Consider the following 22,870-nt stretch of genomic DNA (forward strand, 5'->3'; position numbering starts at 1 on the left):
ATGACGGTGGCCCCCTTGTTGGAGCTGCAAGAGGAGGAATGGGCTGCGCTCGCTCAACCCCCTGATTGGCCGGGAAGGGGTTGTTATCCTGGGGCGGCCCCCGCGCAGCATTTCCTCTTGCCTACAGGACTATCACACCACTGATGGGATTAATGCTTGACTGGGTGCAATTAGACACATTCAAGTAGAGAAAGAATGGGTGCTAGGATTAGCGATCAGGCAGCATAGAATAGGATGTCAACATATCCACACTTACAAGTGATTTACATAATACTGGGTTCTACACCTCACATTGCTGATTTGTGTATGCTCCACCCCACCTAATCACGTCTCTTCCTGACCCACCGTCCTTTTTCTCCTTGGTAATCAGGACCCCTACATGGTGTCAACCGGAAATACTTTTAGCTAACAATAGCACTACTATATTCATAGTTAGCATAGGTGTTGAATGTATTTTTTTTGCCGTTGTTTGTTCTTCTCTTCTGTCTCTGTCCTTTTTTATTTTCCTTTCTGCCCCCCCCAAAACCCCTTCCACTCACTGCATTATCCTAACAAACAAAACACAATGAGGTCTCAGGTCTTCCGCGTGTTCGTTTTCAATTCAGGTGAGACGGCTAGACTGGATTGCAAAGTAAAAGACTGGAGGGAAGAGATAATTACTGCACAGTTTTAATTTCAGAAATTTCTGGGTGCATTCAATGACAGAACAAAGCTGTGTAGAGAAATGCACACCGAACCGTGAGCTCGGCGTTGCTTATATGCTGTACTTAAAAGGAGGTGTATCTGTTTGGTGATTAACTCATCTTACAAAATAGGTCATGAGCCTTGCTGGTTGGCAATTAAAAGTCCATGATTATTGTTGGAAGTTAAAGACCATGATTATCTGAGGCAAAACTAACTGTCAGCGGTTTTCTGTGAAAAACAACTGGTCATGCTTGCAAGCATATCAGAAGATTACATTAGGTGAGATGTATACTGACTTCAGAGTATATCATACTTTCATGCGACACAATAAAACTGTTCAGACCAATAGGACACTCAGATTCCAATTCTCCATGCCAAGCAGCTGAATAGGATAAGTTCAAAAGAAAAAAAAAATTGTCTAGTTTTAATCAACAGTTACCACTAAAGATGTCCTGATCGATCGGCATCCCTATCGATCGGGTCCGATCACGTCATTTTCACAGTATCGGAATCGGCAAAAAAATATCGGACATGCCTTTTTTTAATATATATACTGTATATTTTTTAATTAAATCGTTTTGTAATTGTATTTAATATTACAGATAAAATGTCTTACATTCATCCAGAGTATTTAGTTTTGGCTTAAAGTAGGGCTATCAAATTTATCAAATTCATTTAATTTTTTTTTTTTTTTTAATTAATCACATTAAAATATTTAATGCAATTAACGCATGCGCTGCACGACCCACTCACGCATTGTCGCGTTCAATCTATAATGGCGCCGTTTTACCTATATATAGAGCTAACAGGCAGCGTAAAATGAGTAGAGAGAATTTTGGCAGTCTTTGAAGCCTCTTTTTAATTGGCTAAAGCCTTACAATCCCTCTCTCAACAATTAGAAATATTGTTGGAAGCAATGTGGGGAAGAAAGGTAGTGGTTGATCTTTTCCTTAACACCCTATGTTACTTCTCAACGCAGAGAAGATATATCAATTGGTGCCACTACGCACAGTCAGGGTTGCACTTCCCATCATGCATTTGGGCAGAACAGTTAAATGGCTACAGTATCATTTACTGAAAGCTCAACAAATACACTAGATGGCAATATTTAGTCACAATATACAAAGTCACATTTATCCTTTAAGAACTACAAGTCTTTCTATCCGTGGACCCCTCTCACAGAAAGAATGTTAATAATGTAAATGCCATCTTGAGGATTTATTGTCATAATAAACAAATACAGTACTTATGTACTGTATGTTGAATGTATATATTCGTACGAGTTTTATTCATTTTTTTCTTAATGCATTGCCAAAATGTATATGATCGGGAAAAATTATAGGGAATGATTGGAATTGAATCGGGAGCAATAAAAAAGCAATCGGATCGGGAAATGTCGGGATCGACAGATACTCAAACTAAAACGATCGGGAGCAAAAAAACATAATCGGAACAACCCTAGTTACCACAAAAAGTTACTGGGAGAATGTGAAGATCTTTATGAATGTTTAACTTATCATTCAGTCGAAAATTGATTTATTCAACATTTTTCCGGGCTTCTCTCTCATCCTGGACAAGACCGAGGCTTCATCTCACCACTTCCTTTATTTAGTTTTGTGCCGCGTGGTCGCCTTTTTGTGGCGACATCTGTTGCTTGAACTTTTTATACAGCACATCCCCAGCACCCCCAACCACCATCATTTTGTTGGAACAAAAACACTTATTACGTCTCCTCTTTCTCATCCGCGCACATAAAAGACTTGAATTTTCATCTGGGATGCACAATCCCCCCCTTCCTTTTTTTTGGACGCACATTTGTTTGACTTTGATGTGGCGATGTGGATGCATATGTGCGGTACATGAAAATGCATGTTTTATGAATGAGTTCAGGCCCCTGGAGATTTTCAATGGCCGCGCGTCATTTCGAGGACAGTCCCCGAACAGATGGGTTTTCCCGAAAATACAGGCACACGTGTAGGATATTCCTATCTGCATATGAGTAGCGCTCTACTCTTTAATTACCTCACAACGTCCACTTTTGAAGGCATGCTTAATATATATTCATCCGCGTTGGTTGCTTTCATGTGTCCACCTGCAGATGGCATTGACGTCACTGCTTTGCCTACACAGGTGATCCCAAAAGACTACAAGACCATGACCGCCTTGGCCAAGGCAATCTCCAAGAATGTTCTGTTTGCTCACCTGGATGACAATGAGAGAAGGTACAGTAAGCACATTTTGTAATTGTTCACTCATTCACTCCCAGCCATTTTCACCGGAGCAAGGCCCTTTGCTCCCGGCCGTTTTACTGGATTTTGACTGATTTTGCAAGGCCCACAGAAAATTCTATTCTTTTGCTATATAAACATGGATCCCACCATAAGAAAGATTAGACTCTTCTTTCAGCAGAAAAAAAAGTTAGTTCATATCTTTTTCCATTCTTTAGAAATCAGCATTAGAAAATAGCTTAGTTTGAGCAATTTTCCAATTTCTGATGGAAAAAATGGAGAAATTGAGCTTTTTGTGAAAGCATACATTTCAAACATAACTTTCTTATACACAGCTATTTTTTGCTTTAGTTACATCCCAAACATCTGAATAATGTTTCCTTTCAAAAAATAACATAAACAACAAGACAAATAGAGCTTTTGATAGCAAAGTAACAATTTATTTAAACATAACTAACTGAAAGATGACGTTGTTGTGCCGCGACAGCCGGTTAAACTTTTCCCTCATCGCCGTCTGTCTCATAAAGATGAAATTTTTTGAGTCTGTGCGGGCTCTGCTCGCGAGCAGCACAGGTCAAAGGCATTGTCTGCTGCACTAGTGGTCCCGGTCGTTCTGCTCGGTCGTCAAGCGCCTGGCATCCCGGGCATCCTACCGGTTGTTCTGCTCGGTCGTCCGCCGCCTCGCATCCATTCGGCCATCTTCCGCCGGCGCCCGGTCGTGCTGCTTGGCCATTCGTTGCCGTTGAATCGGGTTGCGGGTCTTACCAAATGCGCTACTGCCCTCCAGTGGCCAGTTTTATTGCTTTAAAATGGATTTTCAGCTTTGTGCTTTGGAGCTAAATTGAATCACGACCAAGAGATGTCTTTTTTGAAGAAACATGTAAAAGACGTTATACGGGGACACTAAAACAATTAAAAATAGAACGTATTTATATGTTTTTGGGAGCAAATGAGTTAATGCTCTTAAAAGAGAAGCCTGGCAGCCTTTTAAAACTTTAAAACTTTTAAGTGATGTGTGTTATCAAGCGTAACGGCATTTTTAGGTGTATATATATATATATATTTTTTCTTTTTTTAATAAGATCTAAAGGTTTTTTGGGTGAAGGCAGTGAATTAGTCTTTTTTTTTTATTCTAGTTACATCTGATGCAATTGTTGGCTGTTTTCAACAATATACATCGAAAATAAAGACACTGATTGACTGAAAATGGTTGAACATTAGATGAAATGTCTTGTTTTCTCATGTATATTTATAATTGCTCTTCACCTAAAAATATATTTGTTTTATCCGATTACTCGATTAATCGATAGAATTTTCAGTCGATTACTCGATTACTAAAATATTCGATTGCTGCAGCCTTAGTCATATGTACAGAACTTCATAAGTTGTGTTATAGAAGCCAGCCAATGCTTTAGTAGCTCAAGCTAGTGTGCTATGCTATACATGTAATAGCTGTGTATATAAGTTTATTGTGCAGTTTGTTGTATATTGAGTATTGAATATGTGTATTTTTCTGTTGTACTTTCACATATAATATTACGACGAGTGTCTTCCCATAAAAGCAAAGACAGACCAAGCCTTGTGGTTTATGGAAGTGAATTCATTCTTAGCTGGCTGTCGGGCAGTGCAGAAGTGAACCGCACTGTTTTGTTCATGTCATTATGAAAAATCTGATGAGATCAAAGGCAAATCTATGTTGAATCCACCACTAGTTTTTTTTTGTTTTTTTTTAAACCTCCAGGTGTTCAAAAACTCAGGTTATACATATAAAAAATTATATATTTATTATCGGTTATCGATATCGGTATCGGCTTTGAGGAGCAGGAAGTTATCGATATCGGTATCGGTTTCAAAAAATGGATATCGTGCACCCCTATGTCTTGAAGCAATGAAGCTTCAAAGCTTCGTGGTGGTTCATTTGGTCTGATGACAGTCTTATGATGCCCCTGTCAAATAAAGTGTTACTGGTTAATATCTTTTCGTGTAAATCTCCAATAATGCAGTGAAGACGGCTGCGGATTAAAGTCCAGTGCCGCTTATCTACGTTTTCATGTCAAATTTGGTCCGTGGCGGCTTACACTAGTATAGAGATGTCCCGATCACGTCATTTTCAAAGTATAGGAATCGGCAAAAAATTATCGGCCATGCCTTTTTTTAATATATATATATATTTTTTTTATTAAATCGTTTTGTAATTGTATTTAACATTACAAACATAATATGTTACACTCATCCAGAGTCTTTAGTTTAGGCTTAAGGTAGGTTTATCAAATTTATCCCAATAACGGTGGTTATTAATTTTTTAAAAAATGTATCATGTTAAAATATTTAACACAATTAATGCATGCGCTGCACGACCCACCCACGCATTGTCGCGCTCAATCTGTAATGGCGCCGTTTTACCTATATAGAGAGATAAAAGGCAGCGTAAAATGAGTAGAGTGAATTTTGGCAGCTTTTGGAGCCTTTTTTTGACTAAAGCCTTACAATCCTTCTCCCTACGATTAGACATATCTGGGGAAGCAAGGTAGCAATTTATCTTTTCCCAATTCAGAGAAGATATATCAATTGGTAGCACTACGCACAGTCATGGTTCCACTTCCCATCATGCATTTGGGCATGGCTACAGTATCATTTACTGAAAGCTCAACAAATACACTAGATGGCAATATTTAGTCACAATATACAAAGTCACAAGTCTTTCACAGAAAGAATGTTAATAATGTAAATGCCATCTTGAGGATTTATTGTCATAATAAACAAATACAGTACTTATGTACTGTATGTTGAATGTATATATTCGTCCGAGTTTTATTCATTTTTTTCTTAATGCATTGCCAAAATGTGTATGATCGGGAAAAATTATCGGGAATGAATCAGGAGCAAAAAAAAGCAATCGGATCGGGAAATATCGGGATCGGCAGATACTCAAACTAAAACGATCGGGATCGGATCGGGAGCAAAAAAACATGATCGGAACAACCATACACTACTAATCAGGTGCGCCTTATAGTCCGACAATTATGGTAGGTAACATACCTTGAAAAAATCGGATCAGAATTAACAAAATCGGCATCGGGACATCCGTAATTCGAAATGTTAAGATACCAAAGTTCCATTCATTATAAGAGCAGCTCCTGTTCATCTATCACCGTCGATGGCAGCCGTTGAGTTAATGTTATCCTTCGCCTGTGCTCTTAAATTTGGAAAAGCGCGTGGACAGGAAACCCTTGCGAGGGAATGTGTAGAGTGATTTCACATCGAAAACCTCCAGCGCTGGTATAATGTATCCTCTTCCATTTATGTGAGAATGCACGGAATTCTGGGACATTGCAAGCAGTATTGCGGTTTATTTCTCCCACGGCCACTGTGTGCCAGTGTTGCCTGCCTAAGATCTGTTGTCGCGCAACACGTGCGGGGGCCGATGGGGTCTCGGATTAGACATGGACAGATGTGGTTTAGGAGATGAAGCCTCATGTATCTGTTGTGTTGTGTTGTTGGTTGTGATGGCAACCTATGGGGTTTGCTAAACAGATACATTTCTTCAGTTGTTTGCTTCTCTGCTTTTTAAATTCAGTTTCCTGCTATTCACTCTTCCTTTACACCCCCCTACTCCATCCCTCAGTGTTTCTCAGATATCCCTTCTGCTTCTGGCTCCTGCGAGGAAAGTGGGTGCTGGGAAAAAGAGTCTAAAGGTGCCTGGCGGGCAAGACTGCCAACCGGAATAGTGTTTCATTGACTGGGATAATCCATTACGCCCCTCAGAGAGGAAAAGACTGCCGCTATGCTGTCGGGTAAAGCTTCCGCGGACAAAACCCAAAACACAATCTTTCCACTCTTTCATCAGCTAGCAATTTATGGCTCTCCCTTGGCACGGGCATGCGGGCCTCTGATTGCACGTCAATGTGGAGTGTAACATGTTATAGATTGGGGCAGTAACAAAAAACTTGGGTGGCTGATGTCGCTGATTAAAGTTATGCTGCAGTGGAAAACATCGTAAGCCATTGGGACTGCATATGTATAACGGCGTCGTCACGACTGTGAAATGATGCAGATTTTATTGGACTGGCTGTCATGTTTGTTGTCGCGCTAATCACAGCTAACATCAACCACCGCACAAGAGTTTAATTGTTGTGGGATTTGTGGGCGGAATTGTCGTGCGCGGTCTTTCAAGGGCGCGCTAGCAAGTTGGTTGTGACGTCTCGGTCTCTTTTATGCTCACTTTCAGCGAGTTACTAGTCAGACTTGTCAGTCTTGTTGGGAAATGATTTGGTTGCCATGCCCTGCGATTAGCAAACCAAACGGGCATTTTATAGCTGCTTTATGGGTTAAAAACGATCAAAAACAAAGCTGAGGTCAGTTTTAAAGCAACACACTTATGCGCACTGGTTTCATCTGTTGTTGACACAGATGACGTGTTGAACTTGTCTGACTACTGAAGATGTGACTGAGTTGTCGGGCCTTGACGCACGTTAACAGATGGAGAGTGACTGTAGTCTACTTTCTCTTCCTCTCACTCTCTTCTGATTCTTTTCATGTTGGCTGGGTGTCTTAGGCTACGTTCATACTTAATGCACAAATCCGATTTTTTGTCATATCTGTTTTTTTGGCATGCCCGTTCAGACTGCCTTTGTCCATTGAGACCATTCAAGTATTACGCATGCGCACTAATTCGCAGTCCGACACAGGCTGAGCAAGACGACCCGCATGCGCAGAAGCATCAAAACAAATGACCACACATGTTGGCTGTCATCCGTCATTCCAGGGATTATCATATTTAGCTCGTTAAAAAGAGGACACAAATAACAGACATTAATAATCCACGTTTAGTTTTATTTTCAAAGTTTATATGGACTGATAGAATGCATACACGCACACACATAAGCCTTGACGTGTGTGCGTGAAATGACGTGGGTGCGTCAGTTTGCCCCGACTCGGCCATGTGTGCAATAATGAAATATTGCTCATTCGGCGCACAGAATTAAAATCGAAAATTGACAGGGTTATCCTTTTCTTCATTTTATTTTTTTATGACTGTGGTCAATCCCGCTTCGTGCTTAAAAGCAGAGTTCAAGCTAGGCCCTAATGCCTGCATCGCTGCCGTCCTTCGTGCCTCTAGCTGTTTGCAGACGTAATTAGCGCATGAATTCCGATTCCGGAGACTGGACAGTACAGACCGCTGCGACAGTCTGGAAAAATGTGGCCCAGATCAGATTTGAACCACATACGAAAGTGACCCAGATCGGATTTGAAATGGTCCAGTTCTATGCTACTTGTCACGTTCAGACCGTCAAGTTAATGCCTCACTCGAGTCGGAAAAACACAAAAAAATCGGATTCGAGCATTAAGACCTGTAGTATGAACGTAGCCTTAGAACCATCATTTATTGCAAACTTTCCCAATCTTTAATCTCAAGACCTCCGGGAAGTTACCCCCCCAATCAGATGCAAATTTATAGGAAAATTATGTCATTGGTTTGTGCTGAAAAAAATTTTAGTTGTGGTCCTAACGTTTTTGACATATTAACAATTCTTTTATAGGTCAATCTGAGGTCAACCAGACCCCCATGTTGATTAAAAATGACTAAAAATTGTGTCAATCGTTTGTGCTACATTTGTGCAGTAGAATATTCGTTTGTGCTGCTATTAGGGCTGTTCCGATCATGTTTTTTTGCTCCCGATCCGATCCCGATCGTTTTAGTTTGAGTATCTGCCGATCCCGATATTTCCCGATCCGATTGCTTTTTTTTGCTCCTGATTCATTCCCGATAATTTTTCCCGATCATACACATTTTGGCAATGCATTAAGAAAAAATTGAATAAAACTCGGACGAATATATACATTCAACATAAAGTACATAAATACTGTATTTGTTTATTAATGACAATAAATCCTCAAGATGGCATTTACATTATTAACATTCTTTCTGTGAGAGGGATCCACGGATGGAGAGACTTGTAATTGTTAAAGGATAAATGTGACTTTGTATATTGTGACTAAATATTGCCATTTAGTGTATTTGTTGCGCTTTCAGTAAATGATACTGTAGCCATTTAACTTCTGGCCAAATGCATGATGGGAAGTGCAACCATGACTGCGTAGTGTTACCAACTGATATATCTTGATCTATCTTATTATGACAATAAATCCTCAAGATGGCATTAACATTCTTACTGTGAGAAGAATCCACGGATAGAAAGACTTGTGACTTTGTATGTTGTGACTAAATATTGCCATCGAGTGTATTTGTTGAGCTTTAAGTAAAGGATACTGAAGGCCATGCCTAAATGCATGATGGGAAATGGAACCAAGACTCTGCGTAGTGCTACCAATTGATATATCTTCTCTGCGTTGGGAAATAACATAGGGTGTTAAGAAAAAGATCAATTACTACCTTTCTTCCCCACATTGCTTCCCACGATATTTCTAATTGTTGAGAGAGGGATTGTAAGGCTTTAGCCAATTAAAAAAAGGCTTCGAAGGCTGCCAGAATCTCTCTACTCATTTTACGTTGCTTTTTAGCTCTATGTATACGTAAAACGGTGCCATTATGGATTTAACGCGACAATGTGTGAGTGGGTAGTGCAGTGCATGTGTTAATTGCGTTAAATATTTACTGCCATTAACGCGATAAATTTGATAGCCCAACTTTAAGCCAAAACTAAGAACTTTGGATAAGTGTAAGACATTTTGTCTGTAACGTTAAATACAATTAGAAAACGATTTAATAAAAAAAAAAAAAAATATATATATATATATATATATATATATATATATATATATATATATATATTAAAAAAGGCATGGCCGATACTTTTTTGCCGATTCCGATACTTTGAAAATGACATGATCGGACCCGATCGATCGGTATCCTGATCGATTGGACCTGATCGATCGGTATCCTGATCGATCGGGACATCTATAGCTGCTATCATTTTATAGATATTGGGATATTAATTTTGAGTGATGACGTCAATTGTAGCCCCCTCATTTACTGCAAAATGGACCCGAAAGGGGTGTGCAAAACTCCACCAAAAAGTCTCTTGGAACCATACCCCAAACCCAACAGGAAATCATGTATTTTTTTATCCATTTACAAGGTGCACATTTGAGACCTTGGCGCTGTATCCTCCTCATAATTTGTGAGACTGTTCATGAGACATATGAGATCTAAAGTTAGCTAAATGGTGAGTTTTCATTCACGGCCTGAACTGGGCGGGGTGCCAGAGTCGGCCTTTCATTCAGTAAATGACTACCTTGATCCAAGGTTCAGTTGTTTTCTCAAATCTGGCATGTGTATCCCAGCCTGAACACGATTGCATTGAAATATTACCCATTTGGCCTGGAGTCCCCTGCTGGAAACATGAAACTACCTTTTTTACTGGACAGATATAAAACAAATCTGAGCCAAACTTCCCGTGCTTGATGAGAGTCGTACCCTGAAGGATTTTGTTGGGATTATTTGCATCAACCGCCAACTAGTGGCAACAAATAGTCACTCTGTTTACTTGTACATGTCTAGTTCCTTCCAGGTTGGTGAGTCTAGTTACAAGACCTTTGGTTGTACTACCTTATTAGCCGGACCCTGAAGGATCCTGATGGGATCATTTGCATCAACCCTACAGCGCCAACTGGTGGCAACTAGGGCTGTCAAAATTATCATGTTAACGGGCGGTAATTAATATTTTTAATTAATCACTTTAAAATATTTGACACAATTAACGCACATGCCCCGCTCAGATTAAAATGACAGCAGTGTAATGTCCGCTTGTTACTTGTTACTTGTTTTTTGTTGTTTAGCGCCCTCTGCTGGTGCTTGGGTCCAAATGATTTTATGGGTTTAGGGAGTGAGCATGGTGTAATGACATCAACACTGACGAGCTACTAGTTTATTTTTTGATGGAAAATTTTACAAATTTTAATAAAACGAAAACATTAAGAGGGGTTTCTATTTCTATAACTTGTACTAACATTTATCTTTTAAGAACTACAAGTTTTTCTATCCATGGATCGCTTTAAGAGAATGTTAATAATGTTAATGCCAGCTTGTTGATTTATTGTTATAATAAACAAATACAGTATTTATGTACCGTATGTTGAATGTATACATCCGTCTGGTGTCTTATCTTTTCATTCCAACGATAATTTACAGAAAAATATGGCATATTTTATAGATGGTTTGAATTGCGATTAATTACGATTAATTAATTTTTAAGCAGTAATTAACTCTATTAAAAATTTTAATCGTTTGACAGCCCTAGTGGCAACAAATAATCAGTCTGTTTATTAGTACATGTCCAGTTCCTTTCAGGTTGGTGAGTGTAGTTACGAGCCCTTTTGTAATACTATTTTATTAGCCCTATGTCTCTGTCTATTGCCATGATGACCCTTTGTTTGCCATTAAAAGGCAGTAGATCTCTTCAGGAACTTAGGCAGCTATAGAGCTATAAAATTTGGCACAAGTGGTCAAATTGGCCCAATTAGAAGATACGTTTTCGCTTTGAATAAGGGTTTGGCTGCACAGCTCAGTATCGCCTCCTTTTTTGTAAGACCCTGTTCAGTAGGGTTTTTTTTCACCTAGGTGTGTGAATGTCTCTCTTATCTCAGGATATACAAAACCATCTCTGATGAGGCGAGTTTCGAGCACGTTATAGATTCTCATGAGATGATAAAAGTGGGAAGATCTGCCACCATTCTTAGTTGCGTGACGTCCAAGTTGCGCCAAACTGCGAGGGCCCGTTCAGTCCTGCAGGCAGGCCTAGTCATTTTCTTTTCTTTTTTTTATCTTTTGACCTTGGCTGGCTGCAGTGTTGCTCCCAGCAGGCCGTTGGGTGGACCCCCTCTCCACGGGCGAGCTATTAGCCGCTGTAATGACCTTATTATCATATGCCCACACAAGCACGCCTGATAAGCCACAAGCAGGTGCTAAACCAACATCCCGCCCTGTAACCCATGTTATCATACTGACCGAAACTATTATCTTGCAGTTACATGATTGTTCTGTCTGTGTTGGTTTCATCTTATCTTACTTCTCTTTTGACTATAATCGCGCGGATTAAAGGCACGGATAAGACAAATGTGAGGTTGGATGACTCTGCCCTTCATATCCCTCTTTTAAATGCAAATTTAACAGTTAAGTCAACTTTCATTCGTCAGAACACACATTCCTTCCCTTTCTTATCTAACTTCCTACTCAAGTGATATAAAAAAGATGTCTGGAAAAAGCTGTGTTTTGACCCCACTCCTTGCACACTTCTAATGCTATAAGAATGTCCTACTTATTTATCTTGTGGCAGCCCTGATGGAGAAAATTAGATGGTAACACAGCTGAGAAGCATAAATATTAGGAGTGTAACAGTACACACAAGTCACGGTTCGGTATGGGTGTCACGGTTCGGTGCGGGTTCATTTAGTATGATTTAAAAGTTTGTTCTATTGAGTGAAACTAAAAAAAAAGGGCAAATAAATAGAATATAACATCAAACTTCTGAATTTGTGTTTCTATGGTTCTAACATTCTTTAATTCACCGTTTGTGTGCCAAAATAGACAACACACCCTTTTTTTCTGTAGGGATCCAGTGAGGTAACAGTTAAAGTCAGGTAGCCCTCGCCACTTTTTTTTTAATCAAAATAAGATACGACCATTTTTAATGTTGGGTTACACACAGTTAACTGTAAACCATCACCAGTGAACATGCACTCCTACATTAGATATATTTTTATATTGGCTAAAATAAAATTAAAAGTGCAAATAGTTTCAAAACTGAAACGGCATTTCTAAAAATTGTGCAAAAACAAATATCCATTTAGTGTTTTAATTATTTTCGCCTCGGGCTAAAGCAAAATTAACATTTCCTGATTTGGAGAAGAAGAAAAAAAATTATATATATATACATACATACACACACAAACCAGTGTTATTTTTGGCAGCCATTTTAATTTTTGTCTTAGTCTTTTGGACGAAAATACTTCTTAGTCTTGGTTATATTTTAGTCATTTCAAAATGTGTTCCTCTTCGTCTAGTTTTAGTCATCAATTCTTAAAATGTTTTCGTCTATAAACTTCAAAAGTTTTAGTCTATGAATAACTAAAGTTTTCCAACAATTTCGAATAAACATGACAGACGAGCACATAACTGGAGAGTCCACAAGGACATCACCATTTTCATGGTGATAATACACACTCAGCAGGAAAACAGCACGTTATTTGCAATTAATTAAACTCACCTGGATGCCACGAACTGTATGTAAAATGTTTTCCAACAGTTTAAGAAGACACCGAGTCACCATGCTAAATGCTAACGCAAACGCTATGCTAGGACTACAAGTTAGTTTAGTGCGTGATTATCACTCAGCGCACACCTTTAAAGGGTGTAGCGACATGGCATATGTAGCCAAGACAAGAAAACAAAACTTACCAAGCAGCATCTGACAGATATGTGTCACAAAAGGAGCCTGGAATGGAGAGAACACGCGAACCAAAAGTGGTATTTGCCATGCGGCAAGATTTGATTTTGCCATTTTTTTCCTATGTGGCAAAATGGATTATGCCATGTGCCATTTTTTTTTTGCCATGAGGCAAAATCCATTTTGCCAGATGGCCCAAAAAATGCCACAAACCAAAATCTATGTTGCCATATCACAAAATGAAAATGTCACATGGCAAAAAAAAAAAAAAAAAAAAAAAAAAAATGCAACATGGTAAAATCCATTTTGCCACATAACAAAAAAATGCCACTTGGCAAAATACATTTTGCCACATTACAAAAAAATGCCAGCAGGCAAAATGGATTTTGACACATGGCAAAATGGATTTTGACTGATGGCATTTTTTGTAATGTGGCAAAATTTTGTGGCAAAATGGATTTTGGTTTGTGGCATTTTTTTTTTTTTTTTGCCATGTGGCAAAATGGATTTTGCCATGTGGCATTTTTTTTGACCATGTAGCATTTTCATTTTGTTATATGGCAAAATCCATTTTTCCCACATGGCCAAAAAATGCCACAAACCGAAATCCATTTTGCCATATAACAAAAAATAAATGTCACATGGCAAAAAAATGCCACATGGCAAAATCCATTTTGCCACATGGCCAAAAAAATGCCACAAACCAAAATCCATTTTGCCTCATAACAAAAAAATGCCGCATGGCAAAATCCATTTTGCCACATTACAAAAAAATGCCATCAGGCCAAATCCATTTTGCCACATGTCAAAAAAATGCCAAAAGGCAAAATCCATTTTGACACACGGCAAAATAAAATGCCTCATGGCAAAATCCATTTTGCCACATGGCAAAAAAATGCCACATGTCAAAATCCATTTGGCCACATGGCAAAAAAATGCCACATGGCAAATCCATTATGACACACGGCAAAAAAAGGCCACATGGCAAATCCATTTTGACACGTGGCAAAATCCATTTTGCCATGTGGCAAAAAAACGCCACATTGCAAACTCCATTTTGTCACATGACAAAAAAAATGCCGCATGGCAAAATCAATTTTGCCACAAGGCAAAAAAAAATATCAACATGGCAAAATCTACTTATCACATGGCAAAAATATGACACATGGCAAAAAAAATGCCACATGGCAAAATCCATTTTGCCCCATGGCAAAAAATGCCACATGGCAAATACCACTTTTCGTTCTCGGCTCTGCTAGAATGGGCACAGGCTTAGTGTGGGGTGTGCGGGGGGCAGCACGTCACATGAGCGACACGACCAAACACTGCAAAATGCGTGCAAACTACACATACAATACGAAAATATCACACATCGTGAATATATGACTGAAATTATGGCGAATTTTCATCTCATGCTCGTGTGGTCAGACGACAACTAGCTTCCATCTCGTTATGTTTTTGTCTCCCAACGTTCTCAGCGCGTCATCGTGACGTCACCGTCATGAAAAAATTGTTCGTTGGCGAAATATTTTCGTTATCGTCATCATTGACGAAAACAACACTGATATATGCACTTCAAAAAGTGATTTTAAAACTGCATTTGATCGTTCCCACTGTGCAAATTTGCCATAAATTTCCTAGTATTGATCAATGATAACTTCTTCATCTGTTTTGGTTTGACTTCTTCCAGTAATGTTGGTTGTTGGTTTAGGCCAGTGCTTCTCAATTATGTGCCCTTTTTCCCATTGTTTTTACATGAGAAACACAATCTGTTGTTCCAACTGATTTCTACTGACAGAGTGACTTTACAGAAAAATGTAAACATACCAACAATTTAACATTATTTGCAAATTCTACTATCTGAACCCGCTGTTGCAGTATTGGCCCGTCCCGATCGATCGGGTCCGATCACGTCATTTTCAAAGTATCGGAATCGGCAAAAAAATATCGGACATGCCTTTTTTAATAGATTTTTTTTTTTTTAAATTAAATCGTTTTCTAATTGTATTTAACATTACAGACAAAATGTCTTTTCTAATTGTACTTAACGTTACAGACAAAATGTCTAAAGTTTTGGCTTAAAGTAGGGCTATCAAATTTATCCCGTAAACAGTGGTATTTAATTTTTTAAAAATTAATCACGTTAAAATATTTAATGCAATTAACGGATGCGCTGCACGACCCACTCACGCATTGTCGCGTTCAATCTAAAATGGCGCCGTTTTACCTATATATAGAGCTAACAGGCAGCGTAAAATGAGTAGCGAGAATTTTGGCAGTCTTTGGAGCCTCTCTTTGATTGGCTAAAGCCTTAAAATCCCTCTCTCAATAATTAGTAATATCGTTGGAAGCAATGTGGGAAGAACGGCAGTGGTTGATCTTTACCTTAACACCCTATCTTACTTCCCAACGCAGAGAAGATATATCAATTGGTGCCACTACGCACAGTCATGGTTGCACTTCCCATCATGCATTTGGGCTGAACAGTTAAATGGCTACAGTATCATTTACTGAAAGCTCAACAAATACACTAGATGGCAATATTTAGTCACAATATACAAAGTCACATTTATCCTTTAAGAATTACAAGTCTTTCTATCCGTGGATCCCTCTCACAGAAAGAATGTTAATAATGTCAATGCCATCTTGAGGATTTATTGTCATAATAAACAAATACAGTACTTATGTACTGTATGTTGAATGTATATATTCGTCCGAGTTTTATTCATTTTTTTCTTAATGCATTGCCAAAATGTATATGATCGGGAAAAATTATCGGGAATGATTGGAATGAAAGCAATCGGATCGGGAAATATCGGGATCGGCAGATACTCAAACTAAAACGATCGGGATCCGATCGGGAGCAAAAAAACATGATTGGAACAACCCTACCTGTAACTATTGAGCTAGATAAACACTTCAGTGCGACTCCAAACAGCTATTCTATTTGTCCGCTTTGTCCTTTTTAACCACTTACTGAGACAACTTCTATTCTAAATTCTTCAATTCTGGCTTGTTTTGTTATATCCTAGTGTAATTGGAACGTATTCTTCCCAAAACACGTTTGTACGAATCCAGGCGTCGCCCCTAATAGATGGCTCCCACCATCCTTAATGTGAATTTGCAATTTGTGGTATAACAACACCACATCTCTTTAAATTGTGCGTCATTTATAATCGCATAAATATTCTCAAGACAACACCACAAATGGTTTCTTTCCGTCACTAAGTAACCAACAGTACAGGAACGATTAAGTTTTCCTTCCGCACGCTCAATGTTAAGAGTAAGATTGTGCGGTTTGAACTGTTTCAACTTAAGCACAACAATAACAACAGCAGAGAAAGGAATTGTGAAGGGGGCGGCCCTTCCCTCATCCCGTCCACTTAAATCCTCTAATTAACAAGCAGAGTAATGAGTTGATGAAGTGACCGATTAGTTGAACTCTCACCCCTAAAGCCTGACCTCTGCACCTTCTCCACTAGCCCCTGCTGACAGACAGGGAACATCTTCAGTGTACTCACAGTGTGTGTGCGTGCTGGAAGGAGCTACAACAATAAATAAATCATCAAGTGATAGAAAAACTTGGCTAAACAAACAGTAGCAAATGTGGGGGGAAAATCCCCAGAAAAAGATTCTCGCCTTACGGCGGAAGTTTATTTAAGGGATGGCGTGAAAGGACAAAACAACACTGAGGTGGAGTGCTGTGCGGCCATATCGAATGAACGCTTTGCTCATTATCACAGAACAAATGGGATCAGGCTTGATATCTAAGGCTAGGTACATACCGCAAGCCTTAAAGGGGAAGTTCAGAATTTTACCTACGTAAAGTTGGTGCCCCGTCAGACGCAGTGTTGTCAGTAACGCGTTAGTTAGTAACGCGTTACTGTAATCTGATTACTTTTTTTCAGTAACGAGTAATCCAACGCGTTCATTTTTCTAGACCAGTAATCTGATTGAAGTTAGTTTCCTTAGTGTCTCTGTGTTACTATTTTTCATTGCCTCATAACGTATGTAGAATGAAGAATATTGTAGTCATGTACAAAGAGCATTTTGAATAGAAAATGCTAAAATAAAAGGTTCCCGGTACGTGTTTCCATGACAACCTCTTAGCTATTTCCTGTTTTGGTCTCGCGTTACGTGTTGTGGGACTGAGGCGGGTGGACATTCGCGCCGAGTGTTGAGACGTTGCAAGGGAATGTTGATCTGTGGATATCCATGAATGAAGGTGAGTATTTTTCCTTCATTCTGGAGGGTATCAGCAAAAGGTTGGACCCCCTACATGCGCGGCCGTTTCGTAGCTTTGCCGTAGCAACGACGGGCAGTCATCGCTCAGTCAAGTTGGCAAGCTTTGTTTACATGATATGCGTGTTGGACATTTATGCTGTGAGGTGATGTGTTCGTTTAGCATCTGTGGGATGTGTTGTAAGTCCGATTGAGTGTAAAGTGCTTAGTTACCGCCACGTTTTGTGCCCAAATTGACTGCGTGTGTGTTGAGAGGAGTACTTCCCGGTTGTTAATGTGCACGGCTGCACGCGCATCCGCGCCCGCCACCACCTTTGTGTTTCTTGCACTGTACAATCCACTTGTTTATTGTTGATTATTGTGCCGTCAGTTTGCATTGTTTTACATTGGCACTGATATGCTGTTAACCATAACCCGAAATTCTGAAGTTTTGACATTAGGCTTAATCTTAGAGTTAGCGGGGTTTAATTGGTCGGTGGAGTTGATTTCAACAAATTCCAAGCAGTTTGTCAAATATTTTAGTTTTAGGGCTCCGGAGTGGCTAAGCTAGCGCGAAATTCTGATATTCCCCTTTAAATTCAATCATCGAAAAGTCAGTTACACATGATGACATTTTTCTGTTGTCATTCTTATGTTGAGGCGGCAAAGGGAGAAAAATGGATAAAAAGTAACTGATAGATTACTTTTAAAGTAACTTAGTTACTTTGATAGTGAAGTAATCAGTAAAGTAACTAGATTACTTTTTTGAGGCGTAATCAGTAATTAAATTACTATTTCAAGTAATCTGTGACAACACTGATCAGACGCAAATTTATAGGAAAATGATGACATTCGTATGTGCTAGGCTTGTGCTTCGTTTCAAAGTGTTTTACATGAAGATCATAAAAATCACATTAAATCAATAGAACGTAAAAACAAAGACGATCGAAACAGGAAATAAAATTATACATAAAAAATGCATTTAATCACCAAAAGAATAAAAAAAAAAATCATAATGATAATAATTAATAATTGAAATCAGCAATGGAGATAAAGCACAAGAGGAACAGAAACAGCTTGAAATATATAGGCAGTTATAGATATGGCAGAAAACACAGACAAGTCTAAAAAAGCAGTTTCTTCTCTTGCACACCTTTAAAATAATCTCCTGTATTTTAAGCCAAAAGAACTGTTGTGTTTGATAGAACAATATGTCTATATGCTGCGAGAGCAGATTCATGGCACATTAGGCCTCTGAACTATTTTTAATTGGTCAGTTTTACCCTGGAAACCCCATTTACAGACATCACAGAACCGCTTTTGTTTCAACCCAGCCATAAAATGAAGGTAATTAATTATTTATTATTCGATATCTGTCATTTTTAGCTTAGAATCATTAATTGATGTCTCTTATTTCGTCCCCCCCCAAAAAACGACTTTAAAAAATTATTCTCTCACATATTTTAAACTTTTAAACAAATTACGTCACAATGAAAAAAATGGCATCTGTAAACAAGTCACTGATACAGTGCCCTCCATAATTATTGGCACCCCTGGTTAAGATGTGTTTTTTAGCTTCTAATAATTTTTTTTAAAATTCAAATAATATGGGACCTTAATGGAAAAAAAGAGAAAAATCCAACCTTCAATAAAAGTGCATTTATTCAGTGGGTCAAAAATCCCACATAAAGAAAAAATTATTTGACGTCAAATAATGTGTGCCACAATTATTAGCACCCCTGGTGTTAATACTTTGTACACCCCCCTTTTGCCAACAAAACAAGGTCTGGGGACTGAGATGGCCATGGGAGGAGCTTGATTTTGTGTCTGGTGAACCATTTCTGTGTAGATTTGGCCATATGTTTAGGGTCATTGTCTTGCTGAAAGAGCCAGTGACGACACATCTTCAGCTTTCGGGCAGAGGGCAACAGATTTTGATTTAAAATGTATTTCAAAGCATTCATGATGCCATGCACCCTAACAAGGTTTCCAGGGCCTTTGGAAGCGAAACAGCCTCACAGCATCACTGACCCACCCCCATACTTCACAGTGGGTATGAGGTGCTTTTCAGCATGCGCATCTTTGGTGGCACTCCAGACCCACTTAGAGTGTTTGTTGCTAAGAAGCTCAATCTTGGTCTCATCTGACCAAAGCACACGGTCCCAGTTGAAGCCTGGGACCATGTGCTTTGGTCAGTTCTCACCCCATGGCGTCAAAATAATAACAAGAACGGTGAGCAAAAATCCCAGAACCACGCGGGGGGACCTATTGAATGACCTACAGAGAGCTGGGACCACAGTAACGAAGGCTACTATCAGTAACAATGCGCCGCCAGTGACTCAAATCCTGCACTGCCAGACGTGTCCCCCTGCTGAAGCCAGTACACGTCCAGGCTCGTCTACGGTTTGCTAGAGAGCATTTGGATGATCCAGAAGAGGACTGGGAGAATGTGTTATGGTCAGATGAAACCAAAATAGAACTGTTTGGTAGAAACACAGGTTCTCGTGTTTGGAGGAGAAAGAATACTGAATTGCACCCGAAGAACACCATACCCACTGTGGAGCATGGGGGTGGAAACATCATGCTTTGGGGCTGTTTTTCTGCAAAGGGACCAGGACGACTGATCTGTGTAAAGGAAAGAATGAATGGGGCCATGTATGGAGAGATTTTGAGTGAAAATCTCCTTCCATCAGCAAGGGCATTGAAGATGAGACGTGGCTGGGTCTTTCAGCATGACAATGATCCCAAACACACAGCCAGGGCAACAAAGGAGTGGCTTTGTAAGAAGCATTTCAAGGTGCTGGAGTGGCCTAGCCAGTCTCCAGATCTCAACCCCACAGAAAATCTATGGAGGGAGTTGAAAGTCCGTGTTGCCCAATGAAAGCCCCAAAAAATCACTGCTCTAGAGGAGATCTCCATGGAGGAATGGGCCAAAATACCAGCAACAGTGTGTGAAAAGCTTGTGAAGAGTTACAGAAAACGTTTGGCCTCGGTTATTGCCAACAAAGTGTACATAACAAAGTACTGAGATGAACTTTTGGTATTGACCAAATACTTATTTTCCACCATAATTTGCAAATAAATTATTTAAAAATCAAACAATGTGATTTTCTGTTTTTTCCCCACATTCTGTCTCGGTTGAGGTTTACCCATGTTGACAATTACAGGCCTCTCCAATATTTTCAAGTGGGAGAACTTGCACTATTAGTGGTTGAGTAAAGACTTATTTGCCCCACTGTATGGCTAAGGTAGGTGCCTGTTTTGGTTTTAGGTCGGTAGCAGCTTTGGTTTTGTAAATATTTGAATCGGCCCCGTTTCTCGTGTCATGTCAGTTGGTTATGAAGTCTATGGCACGGGGTTAAACAATAAAGAAGATTCTCCTGATTCTCTCATTTTAAAATTGTATTTCCAGCCTAGAAAAATACCACAGCATCAGTCTAATGCTGTCTTGAAACACTGTCTTTAAAAGGAGTGTGGTATTACCACTTATCAGCCCCTAGGGGGTGTTTTTGCCACACACAGATGATGCATAATTTCACCTCCACTCATGTGTCATACATACACATACATAAAAAGAGCAATTTTGATTATCTTCCCTGTGCATTTGCACACAAAGAGAGCAATGGAATTAAACCGACTTGTCAGGATTGCATGTGTAGGTATTTGTTCGTATGTTGTCCTTGTGGCTTTTTCCCATCATTTAAGAGGAGCTTGTCTGTGTGTTCAGGTGGTTAACTCTAATTTATTGCATGTTAGGCCGTAACATCATTCACGAGCATAAACAATTTAGCAGGTTTTCTGTTGTGTCTTGTTTGCATTTGTCGTCAGGATTCCCTCGCTTGCTCTTTGTGTGTTCCTTCTAAGCGCCTGGTGGTCTTTTTTTTCTTCAAGACGTCTCGCTCTCCATCAGTCTTCCTCTTCCTGTCATTCTCCCCTCTCTCTCTTGTGCATCTACGTGCACGCTGGCACCCAGGGCAGGCCCTCCCCCAACACTGATGTGTAGTCCTTTTCTCTGCGTCCCCTGCGTGGCTTTGTGCTGCCGCCACAATGCCAGGGGCCAGGCGATGAGGTCATTCTCCACAGGAGAGCTGCAGGCCTGAGTGAACCGCGACCATCGCCACCTCCCCCAGCGCACTACCTTTACAAACCGCGAATCACACACATAGTATTTTCTTGATCAAGCTAGGCTTGTTCGGGGAAAACACAAGAGTACATGGATGGAAAGTTTTGTCCTCTGGCATAGACTTCACGGTGTTTCAACCTGTCCCCCGTTGCCTCTTCCGCCCCGCAGACTTCTTCGCTCCCATCTACTACTTCATCCACAGTGAGTCATGGAGCAATAGTAGCGTCTAAGGTCCTGTTAAAAGGTCGGGTTTCCCTCCAAAATGTACCCCTCGAGTCTCTGTGCTGGACAGTTCCAGAAAAGAATGAGTCAGCGCTGCCTTCTCAGCTGCTTATACCATTAATGTTTTCGTAAAAGCCTTCCAAAAGGCTCTTCAGTACTCTGTGTCCTCAAAAACAGACTCATCGCTACTGCGGTGGTTCTAAGACTGGGGTAGTCTTAGAATTGGGATTCCTAAAATCAAGTCGTTTCAGTGGTACCTCGATATATGATCGCTTTGACACTAGAGGACTTCCAAAAAATCGATTTTTACATGCATCGCGATTTGACACGTGACGATTCGATCACGCTTCGTAAAGGTTCAATAGCGATGATTTTCCCACTTACTTTATGACTGCCGCTCATAGCGGAACGAAATTCAAGACACGTCTGCCGCCCGGACACCTTTAACGGATGCACGCACAGCGTTATGATGGATGCCGCCTGTAAATGAGTGAGAGATTTACTTCTTTTTGAAAGACTGGAACATAAATTTGTGTATGAGACAGGGAGGCAAAGCGGGCAGTCTTCTGTGCGACCGGACAGTTATTCAGGCATGCAAACTTGCCACCTTTTGGCGAAATTTCGTCGTTTTGAAATAAAAATGGGTCGTTCTTCTGAATCACGTAGATCCGAGGAGAAAAAAATGGGGCTGGGGCGGGGGTTTCTGTCAACGAGCGAGTGAAACAGCTAACTTCAAAACCATAGTCCACACTCAAAACTACACTCTAGTCCAGGGGTGGGCAAACTATTCCATAAAGGGCCGCAGTTGGTGCTGGTTTTTGTTCATACTCATCATGAGTACAACCTTTCACCAATCTGGTTTCTTACAAGTGCAATCAGTTGATTGCAGTCAGGTGCTTCTTGTTTCCACTGAAACCACATTGGTTAAACTGTCTGTGCTGAATCAGTTGGAACAAAGACCAGGACCCACTGCGGCCCTCGAGGAC

At 39.9% G+C, this 22,870-nt stretch overlaps 1 protein-coding gene across 3 annotated transcripts in view; it reads left to right on the forward strand.

Annotated features, from left to right (window-relative positions):
* prkar1b (protein kinase, cAMP-dependent, regulatory, type I, beta) overlaps positions 1–22,870 on the forward strand; it is a 163,805-nt gene that overhangs the window by 43,693 nt on the left and 97,242 nt on the right. For all 3 annotated transcript variants that reach the window (XM_057860739.1, XM_057860741.1, XM_057860740.1), the window contains one exon: positions 2,815–2,906. In XM_057860739.1, coding sequence (XP_057716722.1) covers positions 2,815–2,906 — 92 coding nt within the window. The remainder of the gene's footprint in view (positions 1–2,814; positions 2,907–22,870) is intronic.

The sequence above is a fragment of the Corythoichthys intestinalis genome, chromosome 16 (assembly GCF_030265065.1).
Source record: "Corythoichthys intestinalis isolate RoL2023-P3 chromosome 16, ASM3026506v1, whole genome shotgun sequence".
NCBI classification, from domain to species: Eukaryota; Metazoa; Chordata; class Actinopteri; order Syngnathiformes; family Syngnathidae; genus Corythoichthys; species Corythoichthys intestinalis.